Source organism: Neopelma chrysocephalum, unplaced genomic scaffold, assembly GCF_003984885.1.
Source record: "Neopelma chrysocephalum unplaced genomic scaffold, ASM398488v2 Primary Assembly neopelma1_97390, whole genome shotgun sequence".
Lineage (NCBI taxonomy): Eukaryota > Metazoa > Chordata > Aves > Passeriformes > Pipridae > Neopelma > Neopelma chrysocephalum.
In genome coordinates this window covers 3275229-3288457 of record NW_020926031.1, presented here as the reverse complement: position 1 = coordinate 3288457, position 13229 = coordinate 3275229, and the positions used below count along the sequence as shown (strand labels likewise).

Sequence of the window (13229 nt, the reverse complement as noted above, 5' to 3'; positions counted from 1 at the left end):
AACTGAGCCATTGTGGTCACTCTTTAAGAACAATTTTAAACAATGATTCTATGTGCCTCTTATGTACAAGAGCTGTATTTCTAGAATTTAATATGGTCATCCAGGAAACACTTCAAGTACTGTGTACTAATTAACTTTTAAAAGTACTTAGTACTTTTGTTGCCAATGACCCATGTAAAGAAAGACATCTGAATGAGAAAATCACACCCAAATGGAAGTCCTATGCAAATGAGCTCTTGCATTAGGAAAAAGTGTGCTAAATAGCTAATTGGTTTAAATAGATGTTTCACTGGAAACAGTGAATAGTGTATTCATTTGACAAGGATGCAGAATTACTGGAATCTCTTTCGATGTATAAATACACATGAATATTTTATGATACTCTCATGCATGTGACATCAATATGCATGCTGTACAGCACTTCTTACTGGAATAAGGATGTTAGGTAATGCTGGATTTTGTTTTATGGGAATGAAACACAGGAGAATTTAACATTTTTATGGGAATTTTAACTATAATATCTGACCAGTTGGTTCAAGGTAGAGCTCAAATTAAACTTAATTCCATCAGGTAGCCTAAACAGTTGCCTAAGGAGAAAGGCACACATCCAAACAACAAGCGATGACCACTCCCACAGAACACTCAAGGAAAGTCCATTTCACTCAAATACTTTTTTTCAGGGCTACAAACAAAACCTGCCATTGGAGTCCAGTTCTTCAACTTATGACAATTCTGCATGTCACAGTCTGAATTGGAGCTTTTCACATACACTGAAGTACATCTCTCTAGAATAACATGGTCCCACCACTAAAGTACTACACACTAGGTTACAACATGAACTTCCCCAAATTGATAAAACGAGGGATTGACATTTCAAACTTACTTTTTGAACTTGTTTATTATCCCGCTTTCATTTTTCTTGATGTCGTGCACCATCTTTTGAAGCTTCCTGTAAGATATTAAACAAAGCCAGCATTAAAATTACCAAATTTACATTAATGGATTTTCAATCATTAAGAAAAATATGCTTAACATGTCTTCAATAAGTAGTTTAGTTGCTAAATCATTTGTGCATAAATTTTTCCTCCCTTTTTAACAGAGCCCTTTAGCATTGTTTGTGTTATCCTTCTTAATACAATTACATGCAGTTTATAAACAATCAATTTGAGTGAGTGCCATCAGGAAGAAACATCATTGCCTAAATTAATAGTTTAGAACATTTCAATGTTAACATTTTGTCCAGATCTGACTTCACAACACTGCACAGCTATAGTGGGAATGCCCTCTGATTTCTCACCTTACATGGGACACTCTATCTCATGCCCACAGTGTTTGCAGTTACAATAGCAGGGGAAAGACAATACATTCCTGGGCCCAGGCTATTTGAGAAACTATTAGAGTATTGATGGCTCTGAGTTGTAAAAACTCATTAGTCCATGTAACTGGAGTCCTAAGATCATATCTGGAATTGTTTTAATTGTTTTATTAATCAGCTGCATTGTCATCATTAAAATTTTACTTGTAATCAAGGCAATTTAAGTTGAATATTTTTCACTTGTCAAGTATCATTTAGAATCCCACCTCCCTTCTCATTTAAAAAATCCACACCACTAAAATCAAGTCAATGTCAAGAATACAGATAGAACTTTTAGCAAAAGACTGACTTAATAGTGAAACCTGTTCAAAATCTGCAGATATCAGAAACTTCTATAGAATGCACATATAGTTTGAGTTTCTTCTCACAGTGTGTTCTTCCTGTTCACCTAAACTTAGCATTTTTTACTAGACCTGAGCTGAAGATTTTAGCACAACCAATAATGTATTGATTTTTTTTTCCGAAAAGCACTTAAAAAAAATTGGCCTTCCATTCTTCATTACACGTTGTCCATGTCATTCCATGTTTTAGTCTTCCCCACTTCCTCTCTGATGCACAGTCAGGCTACCAATAGACTCTTTGATGCTTTGCTTACAAAGAGAAGTACAAGCATCAAAGTACTCTTTCTTCTTTTTAAAGCTTTCTTAAACTTGAAACTTTATTATTCAGAAGGTTGAGTAACACAGTTTCACTAAAAAAAGGCATCTTCCAGCTTCACAACTAATAATTAAAAACTTTCTCTTAAAAATTAAAATAATTTTTTCAAAGGAAAGCTTCTAAGTTTTTAGAAGACTAAATAGCAAAGCTTGATTTTATTCTTAATAATGTTTATTAACAGAACAGAAACAATGGATCTTTTCACTATATTAGCCGAATTTGAAGGATAATCCCTGTAATACCATAACACAGTATATAATGCTCTGACAAGCTACATCATGAGTCTGATACTTAAAGGGCATTCCTAGAGCCTAAATCTTTGCCCAAATTCACTTAAAAAGCAATTCAACCTATTCTTTCTAGATCCTCAATTCAGAAAAAAAAAAAAAGAGAATAATGGACAAATAATTCACAAGCCCATCTTTAACTTTTGCTGAAAACTCAAACTATTAATTTACAGCAAAATGACACAGTGTTACCTGCTGATATAAAGCAATAAATTACTTACAGGGGTGAAAAACAGGTGCACAGCAAAATGTTCCAAGATTTCCATCAAGAATGCACTACACCTTCAAGAGTAGCTTGGGTTATTATCTGAACTAACCAGATACATTAAATCTGGGGTGAAAAGCTCAGATGAACTTCTGCTTTTCTGTGGTATTTGTTGTTGGGTTTTTTCCTAACAGATTCAGCTGCTGGTTATGCTTGAAACATCACACACAGCCATTTTCTGCAGTTTACTGTTTCTGTATTGTGCCCCAGCTGGCACCTAGCAGTGTCTATAAATTAAAAGTAATGAGGAATGAAAAGACTGAGAGGAGATTTAAATGGTTTAGTTCTAGTTTGAGGAGAATGATTGTCTTTAGGTGTTTGTGTTTCTTTCAGAAAGGCTTGCCAGACTTCAATGAGGCATACATGTAAGCATCAGTTACATTTCCTCCTGAGTTTGTTCTTTGTTAGAGATAGGACTCAAATATCAACAACAACAAAATCTAATTGTAGAATTGTATCTGAATATTGCTTATTGCTCAGTGCTGACGTGAACATTAGCTGAAATACGGCTTTATTTTGAAAAATTGGGCTTTTTTTTCACCTTACTGGTTCGTATTCTTTATTGTCATTTGGTCGCTAAAAAAAAACTTTCAACACACACACATACACAAATAAAACCCACCCCAAAACTCATACCTATAAGTACCCAGAACAGTTTGCTTTTCATTTTATCATATTCAGGTGAATTGATTAGAGTATCATGGGTATTCCATGAGTTTTGATTAAGGCTATAGCTTAATACATATTTTTATTTAAAAAAGTGCATTTAGAGATAATCACATGCGCTGCTGCTGGTATGCCATTTTTTCCATGTAGATGGACTGAAATCAAAACATTCCTATTTTTGCATAATTGAATTTCCTAAAAATCTGTGACTCTTATTTCTTATTTTTTTTATGGAGGCATTTCATTTTCTAATTACAACTGTGTTAAATTAGAGAGTACCTAATATGTGTTTGTGTGAATCTTCTCAATCTTTAAAATGACATAGCTCTTACAGGAGTTGTTAGAAAACTTGTTTGTTGCCTCCAGACAGTTTAACTTGTATCAAGCCTCTGAGAGTAAGCAGATAACCAGTGCACTGTGTAGTGGTAAATGTAGGAAGTCATCAACCATGGCTGATCTCCAGTTCAAGTGGAATCCCCTTTGACCCATAAAGTTGAACAAACTGCACAAACCAGTCTATCCAGTTAGCTAGAGGCTGAGATTTCTTGAGGTGCCAGGTGACACAATAGGCAACAACTGAAAAGTTTTACAGAGAGCTGTCTGCCTGACTTGAGATTTTAGGGAGACAGTAGAAAAGATGAGAGGCAGATAGGAAAGTGTACGGCAAGGGGATTCTCCAAATCTGAAGGGTCGCAATCCCAAGCCTGAAGGCTGCTCCAGAGCGATGAGGAAAGCGAAGCACAGAAGGGCATTCCTACACTTAACATTTTGCCTGGATCTACGTATCTGACCAGCGCTAAAATACTCTTTGTATGGCTCTCAAATACTTAAGATTATACTCCAAGTAAAGAGGTTCATTGGGGGAGGGATTTATCAGAGCAGCAGCCCTGAGAGCATCTAGGAAATGGAGGCTACCATGGCCCAATGTAGACAGCTCTTGCTTCAGATACATAACTACAACCCTCTTTCTTCATAACATCTGAGTCAGGACCTCGTTACCAACTAATGTTTATCCTCTAGTGTTCTCTTGGGATGAGTAGATGAGAGAAACATTTAAGGACCTCAATCAGCAAGTACTGTAAACGAAAATAATAAGTAATGCTAGTTTTACCTTGCATTGCAGGTAATTAAAGATAATCAAGAGGTCAAACTTAAGAGTTGCTTCTTAACTACAAGCACCAACTCTTCATTTAATCTGGTTGAGAGCTTTTTATGTAAAATCAGGCTTGCAGGCAAAGGTGCAGTCTGTGTCACTGCTAATCTTTGAAACACATTTCAGCAATAGATAGATATTTTGAGATCCAGCTTAATTGTGACAGGTATAGACTGGATGGGACCCTTTTGATCAGGAACTCACTGAAGACAATAGATTTTCAAAGTTCTGCAGATGAGAAGTTTGGAAGTTTTGGCTCTAGGTGCTTCTAAAAATTTTTAGGTTTCTTAAAATACATTAGAAATCCTACATGTTGGAGGGAATAACAAAAAAAAAGAATCTTAAAATGAAACACTTTCTAGCCCTGTGTTGCTATTTTTCCTATCTTACCAATTTGAACCTCCAGTGATTTAGGATTATGAAATCTATTGACAAAGGGGTGACTACATGTGTAAAGGAAGGTGGAAAGTTTTACCACTGCAAATACCACATATCCTGAAAGAAGGATTTGCTGTGTCACAAAATACCTAGCTGCACTCAAGGACTGGCAGAACTGCCTTGAGATGAAATAAAATGAAACAGAACTGCCCTCTCTTTGATCTGGTCACAGCTCAGCATATGAGGAATGCATGATGAGTGAAGGAAGGAAGCTGGGTGGACCTGGCCTGTGACACATTCCCACCTTCAAACATCAGCTAGAATCTTTTGGCTCCTTTGCATATACGCTATGCTACAAAAGTTTTCTAAAGTTAAAATAAATTTTAAAGGAGAAAAATATAAATAATATGATGATGTTGAATTTGCTTTAAAATAGTAATAAAATTTAAAAAATTAATCCCACTGTAAATCAGACAGTTTGCACTCCAGTTGCAGCTCTTATACCTTTTTGGGTACATCTCTTTCTCACTGACAGGACAACCTGTAGTTGTGTGCCTAGAAAGCCACATTTTCTGAAGATCATTACTATGTCCATTCACTCAAAGTAAGACTGTAGGTAGGTGTAGCACTCATTTTTATCTTAAGAAAGGCAGCATAACAGATCACAATAAAACAAAAAGTAGTTGTTTCTTGGAGGAATTTGTTTGTGTGTTTTTTTTTTGGTTTGTTTGTTTCCCAAGCAAATTCAAATGCTTAGCATTAGAAACCTAGAATAGAATTCAGTAAGTACAAATTTAGACTTAAAACAAAAACATCTCTAAAAATACCCACCTTCCTCAGCTATAAAGTTTTACAGAAGAGAACCACAAAACAGAAAATGAGGAAAAGTATACTGGAATTTGCAGAATAAAAGCTAAGTTATTAGAAGATAAAAACCACAACTCAAAGTACAGAAAATTAAAAATACAGTTACATCTGTTAATTAAAAAAACCCCACATTAAAATATGAAACTAAAGAAGGAACAGCATCCGAAGACCCCTCCTTTATGGCTTCTCACAGCACAATTATTCCACCACACCCCAGCTGATCTTTGTTTTGTGTTTCTATTAGCCTTCAGTTTTGTAAACAGCTATGCAGGTGACCAAAATAAGAAAGAAAGTTATTGTTTCTGGACAAAGGGGAAGACTCGTGCTTGCTTTTGTGAGAAGAACCTGTTTACCTAGAGGGGGATCTGTTAAAGTACTACTTGAGATTTTGAAAAGCTTGAGGCTTTTATCTTGAAATATCTTCTCAAACTAATTTAACAAACAAGAAAAGGACCACCTTTCCCTCGAAGGGATTTCATGAATACAGTGCTCCTGATGTGATCTCTGTGGAACAATGTGGATCTTGGTGGACTGGGTGTCTTCATAATATCTATTTTCATATTTCTGCCAGTTTTGTGCATCTAAGACAAACCCAATTAAATGATATAAACCAACTAGACCCCCTTTCACCTCCCTTCAAATTCCTCAGTAGAAAGCAAAAGGAAATGCCCAAATACAGAAAGCATCTAATTCCTCTCATAGGATCTCCTTCAGATGCTTCAGATTTCCACATGAGCGCACCCCTATGTCAGATGCTACCTGGAACAGCGAGAGTGAAGTCCTTTGCAACCAAATACAGGCTGGGTTGGGGCTCGTGTTTTCCATGGCTGTTACATGCATAAAGACAGAGCTGAATTCTTGAGGTGCAGTCGGATAAATGACTTCAGTTGCTGCTGGTCCAAGATTGGGGGCTACAGTTCCTCATCCACTCTGGGTGCTTATCACAACCCATCCCCTGCAATGGCCTTCACGATGGGATAGAAGGAAGTTTGGAGCTGGAGGTGGTAACTTGTGATACTAAACCATCCATTCAAGGCACTAAGCCTTTGATCTTTATCTGTAAAGCTATCTCAAAGCTGTGAAGAAAAGTTCAAAGAAGTTTGCTCCTGGGGAGAAGTCAATCTGAGGAAGAGGGAACAAGGAATTGTCTTCTGCTGTGTTCATGAGATGCACACGGGGAAATGACTATAAATAATTTATAGTCATTTTGCCAAGAGTGTTGATTTCTTAAGAAGTCTCAATAACATCCTATTCTGCTCACTTCTAAATCATCCACTGTTTTGCCTAAAGGCAAACCCCATAATTAGAGCAGGTATGTGTTTACATTGTACACACAGAAGCACAGAAAGGCTAAATATTGATTATACTTTTCATCTTCATATGCCTTCTACATAATCCTCACAAAGAAGCTGTCAGTCCCTCTTGTACTACTAAGTACTAACATACATGGAGTAAGTAAAAATACGTAGCATGTAAAGGCATAATACGTCCTTGACACAAATCAGTCCCAACATGAAAGTATAAGTACTTCAAGGTGACTTGGAATTCTGCATATTGAAAGAACCCATGAAGATTTCTCAGTGGGACAAAGAAAACTAAAGCCTTATCAATGTCACCAACTGAGTGGTGCAACTGCTTCCTCATTTTAGATCAAGGTTGAGGCTTGTTCTAAGTATGTATGGATTGTATATTAACAACAAAGGTTTCATGTGTTTAAGTTGTACAGTATTTTTTGCAATGACCTTTTTCTTTTATTTAGCAGAGAAAAGTTGACTTGATTTTTTGACTTGACAGCCAATTTTGAATATCAGAAAGCAGTGATGCACAAGCACTTTTTAGTACAACTTTTAAAAAATATAGATATTTAACAACAACTTGAAGCACTTGATGTTTGAGCACCTCTTTGCCCTTATCCAGATCTCCCTTTATCCCAACTGGATATTAGCAATACTGTAGAGAGTACAGAAAACAATTAGCTATTATAATATGCAACATGTAATATGAATATTACATGTCATTTTTTGACATAAAAAGTATACTTTCTGTTCTGTAACTGACCTGCTCTGTTTTGCATCTTTTTTTTAGTTAACTGATCTCCTTTTTGCAGCAGCTTTCTGGATATAAGTTAATGCATTATAAAACAAACAAAAAGTAACCACACACAGAAGCCACATTCACAAGGCTTACTCCATTTTTTCTGAAAGGTTTCCAAGCAGCAGGATGTTACTTGGAAATACAGTTCCAGTTAAAATTAACTGAGTGGTGTACCTCCCTGAAGGACTAGTACCCTACAGCCTGGTCAGTGAAGGAGAGCAAGGGCAGATTTTTAAAAGAGTTAAGTGGGTTTTTACATTTCACCAAAAAGAGGAAGTGCAAAGTCATTGCAGGGAAGTGAATAAAGACAGGATTTGGTATGGATCCAGAAAATTACCACTAACAAACTAACAAACACTGCTGTACTTGGGCTGAAAGTGTTTTTGCTCAGGCGACAGAAGCATTATATCCACCATAGGTGTGGGGTGGCACTGACAGGGATCTAACGGAGGCTACTCATGAATCTGTTTTGTTCTGAAGCCTATCAAATTTGGTTAAAACTTTGGAGAAGTACTTTGGTCTCTAAGTCACTTTAATGGAGCCCACACAGGCTGCCATTGAAAGAGGAAATTCCACTCTTTAATGCCCTCGGTGCTTACCCAGCTATGATGAGTCATAGAACTTCCAGCTGGGAAACTAATTTCTTTTTTCTTTTGCCAATTTATATATCAGCAGGATCAGATCCAGCTTCATCACATGGTCATTGGAACTCTAGTGCCAGTGTGAGGGCGGAGATGAGTGGCACGGCGAGCAGGGATGTTGGGAGGGTGCAAGAAAGGGACCTACTCTTCTGGCAGCAGCTCAGACTTATGCTAAGTTAAATTGGCCATGTAACTACAGCTCCAGCAGTGCTTCGTTGCCTCTGTGCTTCTTGCAGAGATGCCTGTAGCTTCTCTGTTTTAAGACACAAAGGAAATATTTAGCCATATGGTATAGCCACTTGCTTTCATAGCCTACTTCACCCAGTTGCCCTTGCATTAAGCTTGAAAAATAAGCTTGAAACTTTCTAAACTATTTACTGTGTACTAATTTATGTTGATGTCATAAACCTGTAGCATTGCACATCTGGGTTTGCTTACACCTGGAAAATAAGCCTGGCCAAAATGTATATACTAACAGATTAGGATAAAGATGCTAACAGAATTTTCAAGTGTCTTTTACCCCTCAGTCATTTATTATGACTGCCACAAAACAAACTTATTTACAGAGTATGTAAAGTCCTTTTAGAGTTTACCAAAGATCTAAGATGATTCCCTGCAGCCAAACAGGAAAATACTGTCACTTTCAGCCACTGTTTTCCATCAGTTTTCCAATTCTCTTGCCTGCTGAGCACATAAAACCAGTGATATTTGCTTTCTAAAAGACATAATTGTTTATCTGTCATATTGTAACATGCTTTAGGGTTCTTACACTATAAAAGATGTTATCCAAAACTAAAATTAGTCTTCTAATGCAGCAATCATTTTAAAACCCACACAAAAGCATAAGGAAAAAACTACGTAGTGAGCAAAAATGTTATTTCTTTTCTAACGATCAGCGACTTCGAAATCATCTAAAAATACGATTTAGACATCTAAAGATGGCTAAAAGTTACTCTTAAGTGATTCCTGAAGTCAAACTTCAAATGTTGAGGTATTTCCATTAAATACATCAAATAGAGCAGATCACAAATGTTCCTCACTGCAGTGTGCATAAAATAATGTAATACAAAGCAGAAGTGCATTTTAATCCTGAACTGTACCAGTCCAACAAATTAAAAGGAAACATTCAAATTTTTTAAATGTCAAAAATTTCAGTTAACATGGCATTGAGAACATGAAATAAAGTGATCTGAACTCTACAAGTTGTCATTTTTTTTGGTTTCTTTTTGGCAAATAATTGAAATCTTATTTTTTCCTCTATGTTTGGTCACAATGCTGGAATGGCATGCTGAAACTCCAGATTTCACTCATTGTTAAAAAAACCCCAACAAAACAATGCTTAGGATATTTAAAAATGTTCCAGTTACATCGTATCTGGCCTGTTACAACTGGTAGTCAGGACTTTTTATCAGGTTAAATGGTTTTCCAACACTAAACTCACCAAAAGCAGAATTTGATTCTCTTACTCTTGATTAACTATTTCAGCTGTTGATTTACAAGAGCTTTGGTTCCAAGCACTATCAGACAGCTCTCAGAGAGGCAATCAAATAGCAGAGGCATTCTCCAAGGTGAGAAAGGAAGCCACTAAAAACAGTACTTATTTTCAAATAAAGAGGTATTTATTGGAATTTCTACTATTGTGGGAATTCTTTTTCCCCATCGTGATAAACAAATATGGTTTTCCAGCAGGGTTTTGCAACATTTTATGACTGTCATATTTGCCTTCCAAAAGAAAAGCATCTATCACATTGTAATGTATCGTGCAATAGTGCAATAGGGTTTGAATGGTTCTGTAAAACACAAGACAGGTTTTTTCTGGGATCAACATACCACTGGGTACCTGCAATATCACGTTATGATCCAATATCTAGCAGTCTGCCCAGCTGCATGGGGTATAGTTATAAACTAACAGTGAAAGATGGTTATGCCAAGTTTGCTGAAATGTGGGTTGTTTTTTTTTTCACGGTCAAGAAAATTAATTTATTGGGTTATTTGCTTGGCTATTGATCATTTATTACTTGACTAAAAAAAAAAAAGGCAAGTCATTAGATCGAATCTAAATTACTCACTTTTGCTGAATAACTCACAGTCGCAGGCCTAAGAAGGTGTCCTTTGTGATTGCTGTAGTTGACAAATGCTCCTACTGTGGACAGTTATTTTGGTAAAACTACACTGTCACTACAGGACTTAATTTTATTTGGAAGAGTGTGCATATGAAGCAGTGGTGGAACAAGCTATGCCAACGACTGCACAATTTTACCAGCACAAGTAGAATGAAACTATAGGTACTGTACAAACATAGCTCATCTTGTGAAGAGGCTACACTCTTACACTATTGTCTACATACAGACATTTGCCATTTTGTCCACATTGCCATATTTTTGTTTAACACACAGGCAGATCACAGTCAAACATACTTTTCTATAAACAGCATTATAAGCAGGAAGTTCTGTGTGAGAATAAATACCGTGTGGTTATTTAATTGTTTTTTGTTTGTTTGTTTTTTTCCTTTTTTTTTATTATTGTTTCTTTGTTTGTGGATGGTTTTTTTGTTTTGGTTTGTTTTGATTTTTCTTGTAAAAAGTAGCATGTTTCAGGTTTGAGGTTTTTGTTTGTTGGTTTGTTTTTTTTAGCTTGGAGATTGGTCCAGGCAGGATGACATGGCTGAAAAGAAGAAAAGAAGCTTTAAAGGGATTGGTATAATGAAATGGTGCAGGGAGAAAGGAATAAAGGAGAACAAATATAGATGGGATGGAAGCTGTGCTATGCTGAAGCAAGGTCAAAAGGAGAAGCAAGAGGATTTGACTGGAGAAGTCACATTGGGAGTGAAACAATGGATTTTTGCAGCGATATTTGGGGAAGTTTGCATTTCCTATCTCATTCCATTCCAAAGTCCAGAGATGAGAGAGATTCATGAACTCTTTAAGCTGACAGAAAATTAGAAGAAATAGAGAATATACAGCTGTATCTTTTAATCACAATCCTGTGCTTTGTATGGCAAGCTAAACCTAGCAATCCTACACAAAACTTTTGTTTGTACTCATCAGCATAGCAAACATAGCTGGTGACCTCCTTTTCCCCCGTGCCTGTGCAATTCAGCTTTGAAGACTGTATACCATTGGACTGTGATTTCATGTGACCTTGCATTCAGCCTACATTTTGGTGGGCTTAAACATGGACATGCCACAAAAGCTGCTGTCATCACAGAATGTTACTGTGCGGTGGAAAGTTGTGAGGAGAAGACAGGAGACTGCTGGAGGTGGCAATGGGTTGTGTCCCAGAAGACCTTCACAGCTGTTATGTCCTTAGGGTCTAAGGCTGGAGGCAGATTAGACTTTTGCTAGAAAGAGAACACCAGATCAGGTAGAAGAGCATAAGTGAAGTGGCCATGACTTGTGAAGAGGAGACAGCGATGAGCAATTAGAAGAGGTTGGTCTGGAAAAATCTCATATGTGGAACAGTGTCTATTTGGGCTTTTAGACCACTGAACAGTGTCCAAGTAACTTCACATTTGAATCATTGAAAATGATCAGAGGGCTGGAACACCCTTCCTTTGAGTAAAGGCTGAGAGCATTGGGATTGTTCAGCCTGGAGAAGGCTGACCTAATTTCAGATATGCAAGGGTGACCCTATTGCAGCTTTTCAGCACCTGAACGGTGCCTACAAGAAAGCTGGAGAGGAAGTGTTTAGGAGGGCATGTAGTGATAGGACAAGGGGGAATGGGTTCAAAGTGAAAAAGAGTAGGTTTAGATTGGATATCAGGAAGATATTCTTTACTGTGAGGGTGGTGAGGCACTGGAACAGGTTGGCCAGAGAACTTGTGGATGCCCCATCCCTGGAAGTGTTCCAGGCCAGGTTGACTAATGGAAGATGTCCCTGTCCATGGCAGAGGGATGGGAACTAGATGGTTCCTTCAAACCCAAACCATTAGATGTTTCTATCACTCTATCATTTACATAGCCTTTCCTCTGGAGTCTGTATAACTAATAAGAGGATGAGATGTTGAAGGTGGATGTGGGCTTTGATGCCCAGTTCCGTCACGGGGAGCAGTCTTTAGCTTACTTTGAAACTCCTGTTTCTTTCCTGCTTGAGTTTATTTTTGTTCTTTTGTCCTGTTCAAGTCCATTGATGCAATAAACTATGTTAAATTTTAACCTGAAAAAACAGATTAAGTTTCTGTTTGCTACAACTAAAAGGAACTATTGTTCAGATATTCCCCATTTTTCTCCAAAAGCAAATACTAACTATGATAAAGCATCCTATGCATAGAAGGTATCAGTTTACAGCTAAATATAATTTCTCTCCCAAATGAATTAATTTTCTACTGCCTACTTTCAAGAAGAAACAGTGCCAGAAAATCCTGTGGTAAAGAAAAGACCTAGCAATTACAGCCAAGCTGTCTCTATCAGTAAAAAATTAGTGAAGATCATAAACAGCTCCATATTTGATAGACAATTAACAGACATTCAGGTCTTAAGGAAACTCCTCTTGATTTTCATAGAATTAGGGCTTAAAACCTCCTGTTTAGCAAGGGATTTGAATACAAAATACTGCAAATAATTGGACACACTTGTTCAATCTCAGAAAAAAAGTCAATTGCTATTTTTTCCACTTGCTTTTAATTGGGAGTTATGGTTGGAGATAATGATTTTAAGACTTTTTTCTTTTAGGGAGTGTGGGGGTGTGCTGGTTTAAAAGTTAACCAGCAAGGCAAAATGAACTCAATTCAAAAGAGAGATTTATAAGTCAGAATAACAATTTATTAAAATAATGCAATAAGTACAATTATACAGACAGACAATTGGTTTTAATCCACAAAACCCAAATGTACAAACCCAGCACCCTG

At 36.9% G+C, this 13229-nt stretch overlaps 1 protein-coding gene across 4 annotated transcripts in view; it reads right to left on the bottom strand.

The window, feature by feature from the left end:
• The window catches only part of BLNK (B cell linker), a 100433-nt gene that overhangs the window by 29886 nt on the left and 57318 nt on the right, over positions 1-13229 (bottom strand). For all 4 annotated transcript variants that reach the window (XM_027672083.1, XM_027672084.1, XM_027672085.1 and 1 more), the window contains one exon: positions 884-949. In XM_027672083.1, the coding sequence (XP_027527884.1) occupies positions 884-949 (66 nt within the window). The remainder of the gene's footprint in view (positions 1-883; positions 950-13229) is intronic.